The sequence below is a fragment of the Arvicola amphibius genome, chromosome 2 (genome assembly GCF_903992535.2).
Source record: "Arvicola amphibius chromosome 2, mArvAmp1.2, whole genome shotgun sequence".
In the NCBI taxonomy this organism is placed as follows: domain Eukaryota; kingdom Metazoa; phylum Chordata; class Mammalia; order Rodentia; family Cricetidae; genus Arvicola; species Arvicola amphibius.
The window spans coordinates 86,153,764-86,173,653 of NC_052048.2; the positions used below are offsets into that span (position 1 = coordinate 86,153,764).

A 19,890-nucleotide genomic window follows, 5' to 3' on the forward strand; every position below is an offset into this window, starting at 1 on the left:
CTCCCAGCGCTGTGGCCCAGCCGGTCGGCTAGGGCGGAGTTCGCCTTGCAAGGAGTCTGTGGAGTTGCAGCCAGGATTCAGCGGCTGGGGCCTGGCCACGGGGGCGCGCAGGGCGGGCACGGATCTATCTGCCTGCACGTGAACTCCACCTCCAAGCTGGCTTGGCGCCGAGCGGCGGGGCTGCTGGTCTCCGCCCCGCTCCAGCGCCGCCTCAGCTCTTGGCATAGTAGTCTCAGTTCCTGATCGCGCAGAGCTGGCTCCTGGCTGCAGAGTACCGCGGCATGCCCCCCAGCATCGGTGTGGCCGAGCCCGAACTGGAAATACACGTGCGACTGGAAGCCTAGCACCACGCAGGCAAAGGCTTAGCCAGGGACAGCCCGCAGGAGCAGGTAAGCAACCAGCCGCCGCCAGAGAGGAGCCGCCCCCGCGGCCACCTGGCCCAGTGGCCAGCCTTGGGACAGGAGCTGGCAATGTGCTTTGTGCTGGTGAAGGAGGAATTCGGTCCCACATTTTGGTCGTGGATTTTTTTGCCTGTTGCTCATGTCCCCAGCCCATCTTGCTTCCCAAGAAGGGCCATGGTCCCCGCAGGTGATGTATTCCTCTGCAAGGTTATTGCTTTCTAAGCTCTGACTCAAAGGTAAAAGAGGAAAGCCGCTTGATGTTTGCGACCTGGAAATCCTAATCCTAATCAGTAGGATATGCACACAGCGAATATGCAAAGAGGGGCGTGTTTGTCTGTGTGTGTGTGTGTGTGTGTGTGTGTGTGTGTGTGTGTGTGTGTGAGTGTATGTGTGCGCGCGCGCGTGTGTGTTTGGCATTTTTATAATTTTCTTATGATTATTTCCTGTAAGGTAAAAAACCAAGTCATATGCACTATTCCCCCGTTTACATGCGTACATGTGTATGTATTTATTAATATATTTGCATATGTATTTATTCTTGAGGTAGGAAGGAAGAGAAGAGAAAGGTTGGACTGAGGCTGATAAAGGGAAATCATTGCCGAGCATGATCAGCGTCTAAAGGTGAACTTTGGAACCACAGTAAATCAAGGCAGCGACCAGTGGGTGATAAACCCTTCTCCGGGTAGATTATAGCGAAGGTCTGAGATGTTCATCCAGTACACAGCAAATCTTCTTCCTTCACAGACAGATGGAAAGACAGGCGTAGGCAAGCTTTTAAACACTGGACAAAAGGGGAGGAGAGAGAGGGGAGACTTGGCGCTGGAAAGTCATTTGGGGTGGAGGGAAGGCAGATCAGGCTTCAGGGGCTTTTGAGGGGGTGTAGAGAGAAGTCTCTGGTTGCCTGTGGGCAGTTCAAGGTTAGGGTGATGTGAGAGCAGACGAGGAGGTGGGGGAAAGGGAAAAGACTGGAGTGAGTGCTTTAGGAAGGGAGCTCTAGGTAGCCACCCAGCTGGCAGCCGCCTTGTCTGAAGGTGTCTAATTCCCTCCGTTTTCACAGCACATTTGTTCCAGATCCATAGGTCCATGCTTTCATTTCATTTTTTTTTTCATGAAATCTGGGTCATGCCACAACGGGAAGAAACTGAAGTGTTTACAACACCAGAAAGATTTGGAGAGAGAGTGATTAAGGCTTAGCTTCATGAAATATTTACACAGCTCTTGCGTGGGCTTTTGTTTGCTCTTGTTGGTGCTTCTGCATATTTTACCTTGATAATGCGTTGAGCAGACTTCTCCCGAAAGAGCCTATTTTCCAGCTATAAACTATTCTTTCCTTTCCATTATGTTCACCATTGGCCTGTCCTGAGTAACAGTTGTGGGAAGAAAGATACATGAGTCAGAGTACAAAGAAGAAAATCTCTATTGCTAGCCTCAGATGGCCAGAGTTTACATAGGGAATCTTCATTGATGAAGAGTAAGGAAGAATTTGTTCAGTTTTTTCCAAGTTTGTGGTGTGGTGTGTGTGTGTGTGTGTGTGTGTGTGTGTGTGTGTATGTATGTATGGTGTGTGTGTGTGGTCTCTGTGTGTGTGTGTTTAGTGGGGAGACTGTATTGATCGTAAACAGGAAGACAATGTAGTAACCACCATTGCTATCACGAGTCTAGACGCTCCGTCACTAGAACGCCAAGAACTCAAGGAGACACAATTAGCCTGCTGCTTCAGTGTAGTGAGATGTCTTCTAATCACCAAGTACTGTGGGGAACGTGGTACCGTATGGCATACTCACAGGGGGAGGGATGGAGAACCAGCTCAATCAGTTAACCTCAGTTAGTGAAGAAGTGTACTTCCGGCAGTATTTACTAAAATTTGAGTGTTTTAATTGCCTCGAAGACTTTTCCAGAACTATTATTAGTTCTTGATTATGCCTGAGATATACTTTAAAAGATGCATTTAGATACAGCTATCCTTCGCTGTTGGAGTTCCGTCACAAAATCTGCTACTTACCGAGAAGTCATTAAATATCAGTCATAGACTCCCTAAATGATAGAATACTGGCTTCAGACAGGGAAGGCACAATTTCCCACACAGCTTGCACTGGGGCTCTTCCTGGTGGCTGCTTCCGCCCTTTCTGCACTCGTTCCTTCATTCAGCCAGCCAGTCACTTGCTCATTCATGTGCTCAACTTGTGTTTTCTTGAACAAGGCATGGCCCTTGAATGTGAAATACAAGAATAAATAAGACACAGTCTGAGCTTAGAGCACTTAATGAAGAGACAGATGATGATGACTAAGAGACTATGGGAAGGAGCTTCAGTGGTCAGGTTGAAAAGGTCAGGCACACAAGGTAAGTTTCCTAAGAACCAGACCAATAAGAGCTGCCACTCTGATTAAGGGGAGAGGGAAGGGCCTTAAGTAAGCAGATGCCTTGGAAGGCAATCCTGGGAAGGGAGTCCCAAAAGGTAGAAGATGGGGGAGAAAGAAGGAAGCAGCCATCTATCGCCAAACTCAGTCCTGAAGGGCTTCGACCTTAGCCTTAAGGAAACCCTTCTGTTTGGAGACAATGAATCCATTCATAGCAGAGCTGTTCTAGATTGTGCTTATCCACATATATAGGCTTCCAAGATTGGCAATTCATAGTTAGTTTAATTTACATTCGTCTGCTTAGAGGAGAGAAGGGCCTTTGAGTAAGCCGTGACTTTCTGTGCCTCAGCCACTTCATCTTCAGTGTCCATCACTGCTTGGTATGTTGTAAAGTAGAGATTGAGTTTATAAAAATGAATTTTAGAAATGTGGGAAATCTTTCCCGGTTTTGCTTTTAATTTGTATTTATTTACTTCTTTACTCATTTGTTTTGAGGCATGGTCTTGCTCTGTATCACAGACTGCCCTTAAACTCACAATCCCCCTCCATCAACTTCTCAAGTTCAATGAAAGAAGGCATGCACTACCACACCCAGCTTGGAAATCTTATTTTTATGATAACAGAACTAAGAAATAAAGGATGGATACTAGTGACTACAGAAAGCATTTAAATGCCTAAAATGACTCCATAAGACAGATGCAATCAACAAATAACAATTATCTCTGGAAAATGGATCAAAGAAATCCCAAAAGACACATAAAGGTTTGTGTCAATTTTTAAACAAGCGATATAATTATATCAACCATGTAGTGATTAGTAAGCAACCTTCTAGACCTGGGCATTTCAAACCTCGAGGACAACATGACCATGGAATCAATTTAGGGAATATGATTAGCATTTTTATTGTTGAATATACCAGGGATAGCATTTAAAGGTAGATGAAGCCCAGAGGTGTTTTAAATGGCTTGTTTTTATGTAAGTACATAATGAACCATGATGTAAGTGTATGCTCCTGCTTCCCATGTCCTGACTCATCTGGCTGCTACTTACTGCTTTAGCTTTACAAGATGCAGGCGTTGAACTAAGATCACCACGCAGGCTTTTGTGCACTGACCTGAGCAGTAGAGCTGCATCACTGAGAAGATAACACCTGGGAACTGACCAAATGTGTCAACAGAAATTCAGAGGACACAGTCCTTAGTGCGAATCCATCCGAAAAGCTTCAGCGAGGGATTGGAGCTTGAGTTAGTTTGCGAACAATGGTTGGATTCAAGTGGGTAGTGAGAAAAGGGTGGTACGTAGACATGTAGAAAATAGATGTTTACTATAGAGAAACCATCAACATATGAATCATTCTCCCAGTTGCTAATTTCTCACTGCCTATCCCCATCCCACTCTACCTGGCAACAGCAACAGTCACTGACACAGCAAACTCTGAATGACTGCACACTGTCATTAATGACTACCTTCATGTTGTAGCCAAGAGCTTTAATTGCTCTTCCTGCAAGTCTTCTGCTTTATGTCATCTGTCCTATACCTTTCCATTTTTCCCCATTTCCCTATAACTGATATCTTATTCTCTATAGCTGAATATGTAGCATTTAATGTTGTTGGCCATTTTATAGCTAAAGTTTCTTTTCTTAATACTTCCAATTTTGGGAAAATCTAGATAGAAAGGTCATTACAGCATGAACCTGTCATTATTTTTCCTGTTGCAGTCGTTTCCTGGTTGAACCTAGATTCAGTTGAATATGATAATTGAACTTCTGACTATTGACAAGATGTACCGACGCATAGCATGACTCATTTCTCAGAACACAGCTACAAGCCCTGGAGCAGGGAGGTGGTCAGGTGATTGTCACGTTCAAACAGCAAGCACGCATCATGAACAGAATCCCAGGCTGGGCACCATCACTAAGCAGTCACAAACCCAAAGGGAAAATGCCATTGGTCATATTTTCTTTCCTTTGGTTATTTTGAGTTATGACTGTCATTTTAGTTTAATGTTTAAATATGTTTGTGTGAAACATAAACATCTTGGGTTGGCAAAATTGCTCAGTGGATAAAAACACTTGCTGCTGAGCCTGATGACATGTTCTATTCATACTTTCTGGAAGGAGGGAACCTCCAGGGAGTGTACCCCCTATGCCAGACATATACTCAAGAAAGGAAGGAAGGAGGGAAGGTGGGAGAGAAGAAGAGAGGGAGGCAGGGAAGGAGGGAGGAAGGGAGGGAGGGAAGAAAGGAAAGAAGGAAGGAAGGAAGGAAGGAAGGGAGGGAGGGAGGGAGGGAGGGAGGGAGGGAGGGAGGGAGAAAGGAAGGAAAAGTGATAAAATTTAAATTTTAAAAAAGGCAGTTTGCACCTGCATGGTCTGTTGTGGGTGCCTAATGGTTACTGTGAAGAGAAAAGGTGACAAGAGAAAGTTTTGGTGCCCTTAAAAACAATTTGACTTTCTCCCATGTCTTGCTGTCTCCCCTCTGGAATAAATCCACACTGTGATATCGATTCCCTCTGAGTGAAGCTATGCCTTTACTCAGAACAACAACACTAGGCCATACAGATTCACCAGCATGAGCTGATTGATTTGGAGTCAAGATATGAGGATTTTAGTGTTTCCCTACTCCATCGTTCTTTTTCTATAGCTGAGTGTTTAGATTAGTTGTAATCTGACAGTTTAGCATTCCACTTAGGTTTGGGACGATAAAATTGGAAGCTACATTTGAATTGGAAAGACATTCTTGAATTAAATGGGGAAATGTCTAATCTTATAGCTTAAATGACTCAGTGTCTTGAATGCCAATGAGAAAATCGCTCACTGATTTTTACCTGGGCATGTGTTGGAGTTAGCAACGTAGTAACGGCACTCCAGTCTTCAAGCTTGTGATTAGATGGTCTTAGTTTGAAGCCAGCCATAACTTAGGACCAGATCATAAAGGGCAGATAGCAATAACTGACCCATGACCAGACAGCTAAATGAAATGATGTCTTGGTTCTGAATCCCAAATCCAGGGGTGTTTAGAAATCTGTATTTTTTAAGACTCCCAAAAGATTCTGATAGGCATATTTTGGACCATTATATAGTGATAGCAGAGTCCCTGTGAATCTGTAGCATTTCTTCAGTCGTGTTAGGTTACAGTCCAAGCACAGGGCCCAGCGGGGTTGGGGGGTGGCAGTGGTAGTGATGGTGTGTGCTGTCAAGAGTACCCTCCTTGGAGGCAGAAGAGACTAACATGTAGTCTTTCCTCCCAAATTGAGGGTGAGTGAAATGTGCCTTTCTAAATCACAAGCTAAGATAAAAGATGAACCAAAAAAAAAAAAAAAAAAAAAAAAAACCCCTCTGTTTTATGCACTATCTCTCTCCTACAGAGTCACAATTCAGAATGAAAATCTGGAAGCCATGACCAGTTTTGCAGCATAGAGAATTTGCATAGTGGGCTCACTAAGGGCAGTGTATGGGAAGAGCCATGAAAACTTCAGACCCTCTCTGGCCCTATAGTTCCAGGTGTTAGTAAAACTATGGAGATCAGCTGAACAGTTCCTTTGGGAATGTTGAACTCCTGTATCCTAAAGACAATGTGTACCACTGTTGCTGCTGCTGGGAAGTTGGCTGTAGTCAGGATTCACAACCGTGAGGATTTCAGAGCCAAGAAATCCATAAAACAAAACAAAGCAAAAACAACAACAACAAAAAAGACAAGTCCCAGGTCTCTCTGGGACCTCCACAGTGTTGCTGAGTGGCAACTATCACAGATCCAAACCTCCTTCAAAACTCACATTTACATCTAGCAGTTTTCTGAAGGAAAAAGAAGCCTCAGACAAGATATATTAAGCATACAGCAAACAAACCACTGAAGCAGGAGATCTAGTTTGTGAAGAATAAGATACTGATAGATTCCTGATTATTTTTCAGGTCTGTTAATTATAAATAGCCTAAATGTTAAGTAAGCATATTGTGTCATGGGAAGTTCCTTATAACGGATGCAAATTTGCTTACATGTAATCCTTAAGAGATCAGAGCACTTGTGCTAACTCTGTTTCCTGAGTAACTGGAGCATCCTCATATCAGCACTTGTGGACCACTGATTTCTGAAGTGTAATTGGCTATGCCCATGCACTCCCCTCAGTGAGTGCTCTGTACAAATTCTCTAGGCTGCAGAATTTGGCATTGCTTTCAGATTTTCATTCTGAATTGTGCCTCTGTAGGAAAGAGATACCAAATTAGAGACGTCTTGTTGTTCCCATTCTGTGTTAGCCTGTGATAAGAGTCTGCTTTCCCATGATAAGCTTTTGTAAATTGTTCAAGAATTTATAAGCACTGTTCATTGTGAGTTCTGCTTTGTTCAGATCTGGTCTTTGTCTTTGCTGTATGGCATTTAGAAGTAAATGCTCATTTCTTCTAAGTCAGTTTCTCAGTGCACTCAATCATAGGTTGAAGCTTTGCTATTTTCACAACCTTCCTTGATTCTTGAGCACTGTATATAAAATTGGTGAATATATAGCCTGAATGTTTTCACATGTGCTTAGTATGTCAGTATTTAAGAATGCCCTTTAAAAAATTTTCAATAAATTATTTGTCCTTAAAAATGAAAGCCAAATGAAGTGATAGTGAAATAATAGAGTTTTAAGTGAAGGTTAGTTTTGTTTTCATATTGAACATTCTCTGAAAGCAGTCAGAGAGCAGAAACTTGTCAGTTAGGGGGTAGAGGCTGTGGTCTGATTAGGTGTGAACCAGCTTGGCAATCCCCACCACCTCAGCATGATTTCTTGCCTTTACCTTGCTTCTTAGAACAGATGACGGCATTTCAGGGATCCTCACTGCATGGGCCTCAGCTTTGTGGACCTGGATAGGTACCAGCTCAGAAACTAAAACCCATCAGTTGGCAGGCCAGCAAAAGCATCTTAGCCTGCAGGTGTTTGATTTTCACTAAGTCAACGTTCAAAGATGAAATCTATTATAAAAACATGAAATACCAGCCCACGTTCTCTGGGTAGGCACACAACAGCTGCCTGTGCTGCCTGCGGTAACTTTATTACAATCTCCTCTTCCCCCTTCTGCCCCTCTGACCTCGACATTTCCTGTAAGTCACTTGTGCTCACCTCTTCCACTTTATTCTGAAATGCACTTAGGTCTTACAGGTATGAGTCTTGGAACTCTGCACGAGGTGTTCCAAAGGTGTCATGGGGCTCTAAACTTCCATGTCTCAGCTAACTTCATTAAACGGGTGATTCCCATCTTCAAAATATGTAGATTTAAAAGCTTAATAAATCCAAGTTGAGTTGACCTAGTCTGTTAGTAGGAGTAGAGGAGTTTTGTTTATTTGATTGGTCGCTTACTTGATTTTAAGTGTCTTGAAATTAAAATTATTATCAGTTTTCACAATAATTTATTTTTTCTTCCTCTGAAAGAGCTATTTGAATTGCTTTACATAATTTTGAATGCATTGCATGCTTACATACAACATCATATGTTGTTTATATGCCATATTTACATAGCCTTCTGAAAGCTCAAAGCAAATCCTAGTCTTTGGAGTAAGGGTACTTGAACTAATCTTCCAAGAGTAGCATGGATGCATATCCCTGTTCCTGGCTGGGTCTTGTGAGCTGAGATCAATTTTCTAAGATGATTGCTGCCTCTGCATATGACCCTTCTCTGAAGCTAATTACTAATATGCTTGCCACTGGACCTCAGAATTGTGCTGTTGACCTGGATAGAGGGATAGAGTTGAAGTGACTTTGTCAGGATTAATGAATTTGTGTTGCAAATAAAGACAGATGCCCCTTTCCTTATTTTGTTTGCTTTTTGGTTTTTGCTTTTAACACAAGGTTTCCTGTATCCCAGACTGATCTCTAACCAGCTGAACGTTGGAGATGACCTTGCACTTCTGAGCCTCCTGCCTCTACATCCAGAATGTTGGGTTGTATATTCTGCCCTGACCAGATTTTCTGTGGTGATGGGAATCAAAGCCAGGACTTCATTCTCCTTAGGCATGCTGCTGACTAAAATGCACCCCCATGAGACAACAGGATGAGAATCCCAGACCAACCTTTTGGAAGCAAAAGCTGCCTCAATAGCTCTGAAGTCTCTCAGCCTTCTTCAGCTTTCTTTTCTTGTGAGCACTTCATAAGGCACCCCCACATCAGACCTCCTACCTTCTTTCTAAAATCAACCCCTCATCTAATTATTAATCCTAAAAGTGTCTGTGCTACAGTCGCTTCATGCCAGGAAGACAGTGCTGAGGATAGCATCATTTGAAGGGAATAGGGGACGCAGTACTCCATCCACTTCGGGCTCTCTGCAGAAGCAGCAGCATTTCCTTGCGCCATAGGAAGTGTGTAACTGTTGGTGCCATGCACTCTGAGATGCATTGATAGCATGTAGGCTCATGATAATTAAATTCTTCAGAAATAATTTTTTCTTAGTAAAGGTAACCTAAGTTTAATATTTCTGTAAGAAAGTGATCTCTAGATCTCCTACTGGTTATTTTGATGTTTGACACTGTAGTGATGGTTGAATAAGCGACTACCCCTGTGGGTTTTGTAACTTCTGAGAGGGGGGCCCCTGGAGGTAATAATGTAAGCTAGGGTGGACTAGGGATATGTCAGCTCCTAAGCCTTTATTGATTAAAGAAAAGCATTGATAGATTTATTCTGGAGCTGCCTTTTAAAAATGAGAGCAAAGAGGCCCTACTTGGAGGAAGTGCAATTCATTAGTCATTAGTTTAAACATACTGAGCCTGGCTATGTGCTAGGGGATCTATAGTTGAAGGAAATAGCCTAAGCATTTAAATAATCCCCAGCCTCCTAGAATAGTGCTACCAGTAACTGTGATTCACCAAAGTTACAGTGGGCCATTTTCCCAGCCAGGATCTCAGGAATTCCCCTAGTAGTCTGACCACAAACATCCCTGCCTCTGTCCCCTGTATCTCTTCCTTCTGTAGGCACCATCAATTAAGCTTAGCTTCTGTGCATCTTCCCAGTTTTACTGCATGCTTGCTTCACCCATGTTTCTTTCTTCCCTGGTAGGTCAATCTGAAAACTACAAGTCATTCTCTGTCTAGTCTTAATGTTTCAGGAAATAAGACCTCAGACACACATGTCTTCAACTGTGTGTTAAAGTTATTCTATAACTGTTAAAATCCAGAAACCAGGGTACAGTGAGAGCAAAGAGGCAGACTGAAGAAAAAGCTTCCCGTTTCTACTGGTGGCTGGCCTTAGCACAGGAAGTCTCTTCTGAGTCACAGCCTTGGTGAAACTTAAAGAAAATAGCTACAAATAAGATAAGCAAGAGTGACATTATTACAGAAATCATTTTATTATCAAGATAATAACATGACATGTTATAAAAGATTCATTATACTGATAAACCATGGCTAGAATTGCTGGTGATCCTCCAGTAAATGTTGAGTGGTTAGTGACTATTGGTTTGGATAATTGCTTAGACCTGGGGACACTCTCTACCCTAGAGCCTCATTATTGGGGCTCCCATTCCAGTATGCTGGAAATGTCCAGCTGTTCCCTTAGCTACTCTTTAAAATGCCTCAAACACTCTTGCATTACCCCACCCTGCCCAAAGCCCCAACTTGGTGCTGCCAATCACTCTTCTGTGAATCTCCTCTCCAGACCACAAACATGCTAACTAATAAGCTCACCTCTGGAATTTTCAAGAGTGATTATTCCCGTTTCTAATGCAAACTGAAAGGGAGGTGTCCTTGCCTTATCACACACAAAGCAAGAGAGGAAGCTAACGGCAGGGTGCCACTTCTGTGTGAAAGAGCCACCAGACCTGTGGGGGAGAAGGAAGAAGGAGTGAACACTGAGAAGGAACTGAGAGGAACCTTGCAGATGCTCAGCCGGGTTGACTCCAAGCAGTAGGAGAAGGCTGGTGTATTATATTTTATCCATCTACTTTTTAAGAAATGGATGACAAAGATTACAACTCATACAACTCTCAAAATGCCCTTCTAGATTTCCTGTTGGCATCATTCTGCTGAACCCATTTCTCATGAAAGCTAGAAGGTTACCCTATTATCCTCCCATTTAAAACATGAGGAAAGAAGTTCAGCAAACTCTACTGAAGGGAATACTATCTATTCAGAGTCACCCGGCCGCAAAGCTGGCTTCCATATGCCATGCTGTGCTGACCCTCAAAAATTATCAACAGGAATGACTAACCAGGATTTAATGGATAAATTTCTCCCAACATGAATTTCATTTCATGATACTTTAAAAATAAATGTGAAAACTTCTGAAATAGACATTAGACATAGTTTTTAATAAACGGGTAAGTTCCAGGACAAGCCTTTTAAGTCTGTAAATCATTGTATAGGCAATAAAACTAGCAAACATGGCTTTATCAGAATATCCAGGTAACACATATGTTCAGCAAACAACATTTCTTTGTTTCTCAAAAGCAAAGCTAAGTGCATTCTCTATAGTCACGTGCACAGGCAGTACACACATGTGCACAAGCACGTGAACACTCACATGCACAGTAAGGGATAGCCAGGCCTGTGTTTTGTTGAACTTGCCGTGGACTTTGGACTTAGGAACTATTTATAGAACTGGTGTTTCCGAGATTGCTCTTTTAATCTTAGATATTCATTACTCAGAAATGTTAAGCAATGCCCTATGATAGCTTGTAGCTAAGTGTCCCGTGTGAAAACAACTGAAAAAAGCAAACCGTATGCACGGGAGGCTGAAGATAGCCTTTAAAACTTGGATGCCACGCAAATGCTAAGGTCTTCATTATCTGTGTTCTTTATGGCACTCACTGTCATACCAGAGCCTCATCCATGCAGTGAGCTACTTCACCACCCCCAAGCTATGTTTTTGATGCAGCAGTGGAATTGAAATATATCTACCTCTGTCAACTTCAAAGATGAAAATTAACTATTCTTAAAAGTCATTGGTATTTTCCTAGTAAATAAGAAATTGAGGGAATTCTCCTCAGGGCCGGTCTGGAAGCCTTTCACCACCATTACCATGTCAAAAAACCCTCTCTGTTGCAAGGAGTGGTGGCAAGGACTGTGCTCTGTTGTGTCTGGAGACTTCCAGAGTGGCTTGTGAAATGAACTTAGATAGTCACGGGTTTCCTTCTATGTTTAACCGTTATGAAAGTATGAGTATGTCTTTTAAAAACATCTGACTGGCATGCCAAACCTGTGATGTCACGGGTGAAATTCTTTCTGCAGAGGCTAATCTTTTCTAAATAGGTCAGTAGCTAAAGTCTACTTAATAAAAATATTCAGAGCCGGGCGGTGGTGGCGCACGCCTTTAATCCCAGCACTCGGGAGGCAGAGGCAGGCGGATCTCTGAGTTCGAGGCCAGCCTGGTCTACAAGAGCTAGTTCCAGGACAGGCTCTAGAAACTACAGGGAAACCCTGTCTCGAAAAACCAAAAAAAAAAAAAAAAAATATTCAGTAAAAATTTATTTAGATAAGTAGCATATAAAAGAAGATCAACGTAATAGAAATATGCACGTGGTACAGGAGGCCATGCTGTGGGCCTCAGTTCCTGCTGTGATGTCAGCTCCAAGTCCTGCTCCTTTTCACCCAGTCAGTCAGGGTTCGTTCTTTAGCCGTGTTCTGTGCTCATGGAGTTAAGATGCCCTTGACACTTTTGCCAAGACACATCCTTTTTACTATATACCCTTGCTTACCATAAACCCTACTTACACCCTTCTGCTCACCAGTAAGCTTGCTTTTGTTCACTTCTAGGTAGATTTTTAATGAGATGCTCCATGGAACACTCATGCTCTAGGACAGTGGTTCTTAATCTGTGGGTTGTGACCCCTTTAGGAAGGTGTCGAAGGATCCTTTCACCGGGGTCACCTAAGGCCATCAGAATGTAAACACAGATGCTTACCTTACCACTCATAATGGCAGAAAATTCCAGCTCTGAAGTAGCACTGGAAATGATTTTATGGTTGGGGACACCACAACAAGAGGAACTGTATTAAATACACTTCCTTTAATATAGAAGGTTGAGAAGCACTGCATGAGGCAGTGTAGCTACATAGGGAAGCTGCGGAACTCCTAGCTGCCATCAGCAGTGTTCTGTGAGTGTTGAACATCCGCCGTTCATGCTGAAGACAAAGCCCTTGAAAGCCCTGGACCTCTGCCATAATCTTTTCTTTGTCCTTCCTGAACGCTTAGAGATCTTTGGTAGGAAGTCCCTCCATTGATAACGTGCACTGTAAGAGACTCATATCACAAACCTCAAGGTGTGTTCTGAAGGAAGGTATTATGAGCTCAGACAAAAGGACTCTATTCTCACAGCTAGACACAGAGACTCTGAAGCCACATTAGACACTGTAGGAGAAACTGGTGCTGATTTAGGATTGTAAGGTAATTAATTCGTTTTTGTTCACTTGGAGATTTTACAAGGTCAAGACACATGTGAAAATTTAACACATTGGTTTCTTGGAATTTTAAAAAAGATCAGCAACATTGAGACGGGAGCTAGATTTCAGTAGTAATTCATTGCTTTTTTCACACAAATTACCCCTTCCCCCCTACACACACAATAAATGGTTAAGGTGAAACTATTATTAGGGTTGTTTGCCTCAGGGAACATTTCCGACCATACAAATGCTCCTGAATGCAGCGAACATACATTTTCGTGAGCATCTGTGTAGTGTCACATCTGCTTTAAACTGGCTGGCGATTCCTGTGATTTGAATTGGTGAAGAGGAAATGGCTGTGGTTTCCTGCCGGAGTTTCAATGCAATGGTGAGAAGAGCAGGAGAGGACATGGCCCTTGTGGTTGCCTGCCTGTCTACTGCTGCTCTTGTCTCTTTTGTGAACAACAGGAAGCCAAAATGTGTACTTAACTGATTTCAACTTATGTTCAGGGAGGACTAATATGTACGCCAGTGTGGAGAGGATCAACTGAAAAGAAGATGCCTGCCTTGAAGGGGTGAATTCTGACAAAGAAGGTGAAATATCAATAATTTAGGCAAAGAAAAGCAAAACACTCACAGGAGAATTTCTCTATGTTTACTGGAAACATGTTGTGATAAGTCTGATTAATTGGAATTGCTTGCAAGTGTATAATGTTATATTTCATTGGGAGTACATGTAACTCTTCAGGTAGCCTGATATTAGGGCATGTTCTAAAGGAAGAACTGGTCAACTCTGGTAGTTTGGGTGCTAATTGGTAAGTGGTTGATTATTTTTGAGACAGGGTCTCACTATGTAACCTACGTTAGCTTTGAACTTACTTTGTAGCCCAGACAGTGAGAACTCCAGGCATATCTCCTGCCTCAGTCTCCTGAATGCTGTGGTTATGGCTCTATGCCATCAATCCCTGCTATGGATAGTTTTTAAGTCTAGTTATTGAACCAATGTACAAATTATTTTGGCAAGTTTTCTGTCCTCTTAGCGTGAATTGAACTCCAAAATTAGTTATTTGGAATGTGTGTTTGAGAGAGTTCATGTGTGTGCACACACTCACACATGTGCACGCATGCATCTGTGTAAATGAGCATGCAGATAAGCTTGCATGCAAAATTCAAAGCAAGACATCTATGGCCTTCCCTGTTACTAGTACAATCATTGCCTTGAGACAGAGCCTGTCCCTGAACTATAATCTCACAGTTTTGCCTGAACTGCTGGCCAGTGAGATCTCAGGGTCAATCTGATTGCTCTCCAATACTGGAGTTGCAACATTTATGTCTGGATTTTCACATTGTCACATCAGATGCTAGGGATTTAAACTCAGGTCCTTATGAATGTTCTTCCCACTGAACTACCTCTTCTGCCACAGTCTATTATTTTTTGTATGAATAGAGGAAAACATATGTTCCAAACCCTTGCCACAAAAAGGGAAAATAAAATGATATAGTTTAATAACTTAATACTATTTCCTGTGTAGTATCATAACTTTTCAAGGATTTATATTTGTTGATGTGAGTGTTTTACCTGCAGATTATATGTGTGCCACATGAATGCAAGGCCTGGTGAGGACAAAAGACATCATTGGATTCCCTGGAACTGGAGTTACAAACTGTTGTAAGCTGCCATGTTGGTGGGGGAAGCCAATCTTGGTCCCCTGCAAGAGCAGCAAGTGATATTAACTACTCAACCACCTATGATAATGCTATAGTGGGCATGCATAGAAAAACATTTATAACCCAACACATACTCTTAACAGGAAAGACTCAATGGAAAATTACTATGGAAACTAAACAGCTCTAACAATATGAAATGCTGAATACATCCTAATTTTTACACCGTATACAAGGTGGGAGCCCCAAATTGCTTTTGCAATGACATAGTGCATCTTCTATCTTCTCTGTAGGCCTAGGAAATCCATGCATGAAATATTTCAACATTCTATTTGTATCACCCAATTCTCTTCTTTCTAAAGCAGGCAAATAAAAATGTATGGTTTAAACAAGTATCCATGAAAACCACTGAAAATTTAAAATTCCAGGAACAAAGGAAGATGGTACAATGGTTTAATTGAAATTCTTCTGCTATTCCAAAGAGGTAATATTAGGCAACAGTACATGCCTCAGTTATGTTGGCGAATGTGATTGTCTATTCTGGTCATATAGAACTACTTCATACATAACCAAGTAGAAGGGGAGGGAACACTGGCCTTACTGTGGAAGTAGAAATATTATGAGTCTTAAAGATGAAGTTTTCAAATTTTATGGTTATTCTGGCAAAGATTCAAGAAGAGGTGGAGGGGAAATACTGAAAAAAAAAAAAAAACCCTGACAACAAGTATAAGCAAGAACATAAGTCATCAGGGACTCTCTTTTGATAGTGGTTATCTGAGGTCCTGGAACTGCAGGGGCCTCTAGATTTCTATGCAGTCATGAAGATCCATCTAAGCTAAATGAGCATTAGAGTAAAATGTATTTAGTGCATTAACTGAGCAGCTGTCTTGACTTACAATATAGAACTAGCACAGTATTGGCTGTTCCCTCCCCTGCTTGACTTACAATATAGAATAAGCACAGTATTGGCTGTTCCCTCCCCTGCTTGCAGAGCTCACTGACCTGTGGCTCCCTGTTGCTGCTCAGTGTTTCAAAACAGTTTAATATTATATGTCATAATCCTGGACAAAAACCAGATCCCAAGTTTGAAACATGGTTTTTATTCAATGTGTATTGAATATCAGTGAAGAAAAGAAAAAAAAAACCCAACAAGGCATTCAATCAAGAGCTGTCTACTCTCTTGGTTGTGGTGATGGTTGTACCTTAAACATTTGCCAGAATTCACAGACATAAAAAGAGTAGATATAACTGTATGTGAATTTTCAATATTAAAAGCAATAAAATCCAGCTTAGAATTATGGCCCAGAGTATAATATCCTCCTTGTTCTGAGGTCAGAAATCTGAGTCATCTGGAGAAAATGCTTATCCTTATCCTGTTAAAATGGACCTCAGATTTCAGCTAACAGCTCCATTGCCTAAGATGACACTCTGTTACCGCTCTGGTGAGCACGTGTGTGAGCCTCACATGCCGTGTACCCACGGCTGTCTGTGTGATTTGGGCATGCCTGATATCCACACTCACATTCAGATGGGGGAATGATGCCTTCCCATTTTTCTGACTTATGAGCAGTGCCATGCTTCCTGTCATAAAGGCTAACGTTGAGATACTTAGAGTCGCATGAGATGTGGGGCTTGTAACCTAGCACGAAAGAAAGATGCATGCCTCAGTAACTATCATCCAATCAGACTACTTCAAATCCTGTAATCAAGGTTGCTTCCCTATACTGAGGCTATAGAGAGAGGGCTATCAGGAGAGGATTATTTCACAGACTGGCATTTTCCCAAAAACTGAAAATTCCCTGTTTCTAACCTCTTTGAGAAATGATTTTTTCCCTGCCATTCTCACCAGTTTTTCTCCACACACTGCCAATCTCCACACATATGCAGTCGATATATTAGTGCTTTGGTGTGGATGAGAGAGAGGGAGAGAGAAAGAAAGGCAGGGAGGGACAGTATGGTCAAGGCAAGCAATACCTGTTCAGCCCAAGATGAGGAGGACAGGCCAAATCGCTGCCACCTTTTAAAACTGGAATGATTCGTATTGGCTGCGGTCCAGCCAGATTACTGGAAGCAATGTTTTAAAGCAGTGTTGGAAACACCATGAACGACTGGAGCTTTTTCACCATAATGAGCCACTGAAGGGTTTTTGAGCTCAGACTAATGGGATCAGACAGGTTTCAATGGGATGTCATTTGACACGGTGAGACTGGGAGGTTGACCGGGGATTGGCAGCTACTGTATTGTTCTACCTGGAGAGCAGGAGGGAAGAGCTGGGGCAGTGCTCTGAGTTTGACAGCAACACAGCACAGTGTCTGAAGCACTGGGTATCAGTGACGTCACTATGGATGACCTGTGAGTGCTATGTCCCTGAGAGCTGTGCAAGGATAGTTGAGTCTCAGCTGCTTCTGTCAGAAACAAAGTTACAAATACTTCTGGCAGAGATGAGCCAGGAATCGGTGACTTCATCACTGGAGGCAGGAAGGATGCCAAAACCACCAAATGACAGAGAAAACATTGGTGTTGTTAACACAAATAAGGATGCCAAGAGTTAGAGTCTGTGCAGATCGACTAGCACTAAACCCAATGGCAGATGCTGCTGGTGGCATTCAGGCACAGCACTCCCGCTCAGCTGTCCAGATGCACATGGAGCGCTGAGCAGGAGAGGGAGTGGAGGCCTCAATCTGCAGTCAGTACCCTTAGACACTGATTCCCAGGGACGGGCGCAGGAGTCTTAACAAAGGGAATGCAGAGCCAGAAAAGGGGAAGTTGAAGTCAAAGCCACAAAGAGGCCATCTGCCAGCAAGAGGGAGCATCAGGCAGAAGTGACGTTGGCAAAATGATCCCAGACATTATTGCAATTAGGAATATGATTGGGTTTGCTGTGGAAAGGAAGTAAGATCCAGCACTAAGCAGTCTCACACAAGAGGTGTGAAAGTAGGAGCAGTTACCAGGCAGTTATTGAAAAAGCACACTCACCTTCCCTCGCCTTTAGGGATGTTGTGAACTGTAACCCAAACCTTACGAGGGTTGTATAAGATGCTGCCTTTGTCTTTAAAAAATAAATTGTAGGCTAAATGTGTTGCATAATAACATCTCCTGCCCTTTAAAGGGTAAAATGATTTAGCTCGCTTCATTTTAGAAGAGCTGTGTTTTTTTGACAGAGCATATTGTTTTCAATAGCTCCTGAGAATACCCTGTTTCCAAAAGCATATTTTCCTCAACCAGGCTGAAGCTGAATCCCATCAAGTTACATGAGCTAAGAGCAGCTTGCATGGCAGCTTTCCTCTTCTCTTGAGTAGTGTGTATTAAGACACAGTTGCAGTCCTGATAGTGGCAGGCACATGTTTTTATGAAAACGCAATTGGCTCAAAATCAATAATTAAGAGAAAATTAAACAGAATGTTGGGTGGTGGCATGAACATGCCTGCAATTTCCTATGCATGAGGAAGGCAGAAGAGCATTATCCAGTCTGTTTTCACTGCTCAGGCCCGAGAGACGAAGTATCTCAACTTTGATGCACACAAAAGTCAGCTTGCTTTGCCGAGAAACAATTTGGAAAGTGTCTCTCTTCCAGACCATCAACTTTTTACTCTATCAAATAGGCCCTTTAAAAAATGTCCACAACTGAGAAATCACAATGAGAAAGAAGGAAGACTTCAGACATCTGCACTTCCCCAGGAGAAACCACTGCAAGGAGTAGGGTTCTGTAACATCTAATGACTTTTCTTCCCACAGAACATTATGGCATGCATAAAGTGACTCAAAAAAAAAAAAAACCCTCTGGGCACTCCCAGGGCTAAGAAGATGAATCAGATGGAAAAGTAGTTGATATGCAAGCATGAAAACCTGAATTGATATCCCAAGCACTCTTGTCTAAAGCTAGCACAATGCACACTTATAATACTGGCCCTGAGAGCTGGAAACGAGAGGATCCTTGGGGTTTGCTGGCTAACCAGCCTAGGCAACTAATAAGCTCTAGGTTCATTGAGAGACCTTGCCTCAAAAATAAAAGTTGGAGAGCAAGAATAAGACACAATGTCTACTTTTATCCGACACATGGACATATACACACATGCACACATTCACACATGAATGCACACACATATATGTCCACACACACAGGAAATATAATACTGTATGGTTTCCAATAAAATATTATTTTAAAAATATGGACACTCTCAAGAAAATTGATGCAAACATCTGTCCCCGATGCTGACACTCAAGGCCACACATGAGCGCCTGTTCAGCCCACTGGTGATTAGAACACTTGCTTGTACATCCCTCTAGCACTTCCTTTTTATTCTAATACAAGAGTTTCCTTTATTGGTATAGCTTCACTACAATGTTCGATCTGGAGGAGCACATCCAGATTTTGTATGTCTTAATTTATCTGTGTAGCACTTAAAAAACTTAGCACAATGCATGTATAAGTGGAAGCCTCAATGTATATTTACTGAATTCATTTCTATTTTCCATTGAGAATAGTACTGAATTCCTCAAGGTCCTGAGACTTGATTAGTATATTTAAAGAAATAGTTTGCTTTGTCAATATTTTTGTGGCTATGTTTCTAAATTTTTATATCATTTGACAGTGGGCTGTTGTTTTTTAACTGTTTTAGTATGTTTATTGGAATAAGAAAACCATGTATTTCCCATCAGTACTTGGTTGATTTTCTTTTCTTTTCCTTTTTTATTTTGATTTTTTTGAGACAAGGTGTTATGCCACCCAGGTGCAACTGGAGCTCATTAGACAGCTGCTGAGAATGCCCATAAACTGACCTCCACCTCCACTTTCCCCATGCGAGGATGACATGCATGTGCCACCATACCCTTGAGTAACCTTTTTAATTGCTTTCTTCTTTTTAAATTATTGTTTCTTTAGAATTTCATACGGTACTGTATTTAGATCATTTCTTTTTTTCTTCTCCCCATTCCAATATATCTATTTACTGTTGCTAGCATGTATATGTATTTATTTAGAACTGACAACTTAAATTACATAACCTATTAGAGGTCTTATCCCTGCATAAGACTGTTATTCCCTCTCTTAGCCGCCGTTACTTGCCTGTAGCTATTAGTTTGGGTGTGAAGCTTTCTGAGATGTCTCCCATCCACAGTTACAT

General features: G+C 42.1%; 1 protein-coding gene across 2 annotated transcripts in view; it reads left to right on the forward strand.

Annotated features, from left to right (window-relative positions):
- The first annotated feature begins 220 nt into the window (after positions 1–220).
- Positions 221–19,890, forward strand: part of Gprin3 (GPRIN family member 3) — a 62,826-nt gene continuing 43,156 nt past the window's right edge. Inside the window, exon 1 of one of the 2 annotated variants that reach the window (XM_038320373.1) lies at positions 221–389. Coding sequence is in view for 1 of the 2 variants with exons in the window: in XM_038320372.1 (XP_038176300.1) it covers positions 541–588 (48 nt within the window). In the remaining variant the exon portion in view is untranslated. Of the gene's footprint in view, positions 390–501; positions 589–19,890 lie in introns of those variants that run through there. The other variant, XM_038320372.1, reaches the window with a different exon arrangement.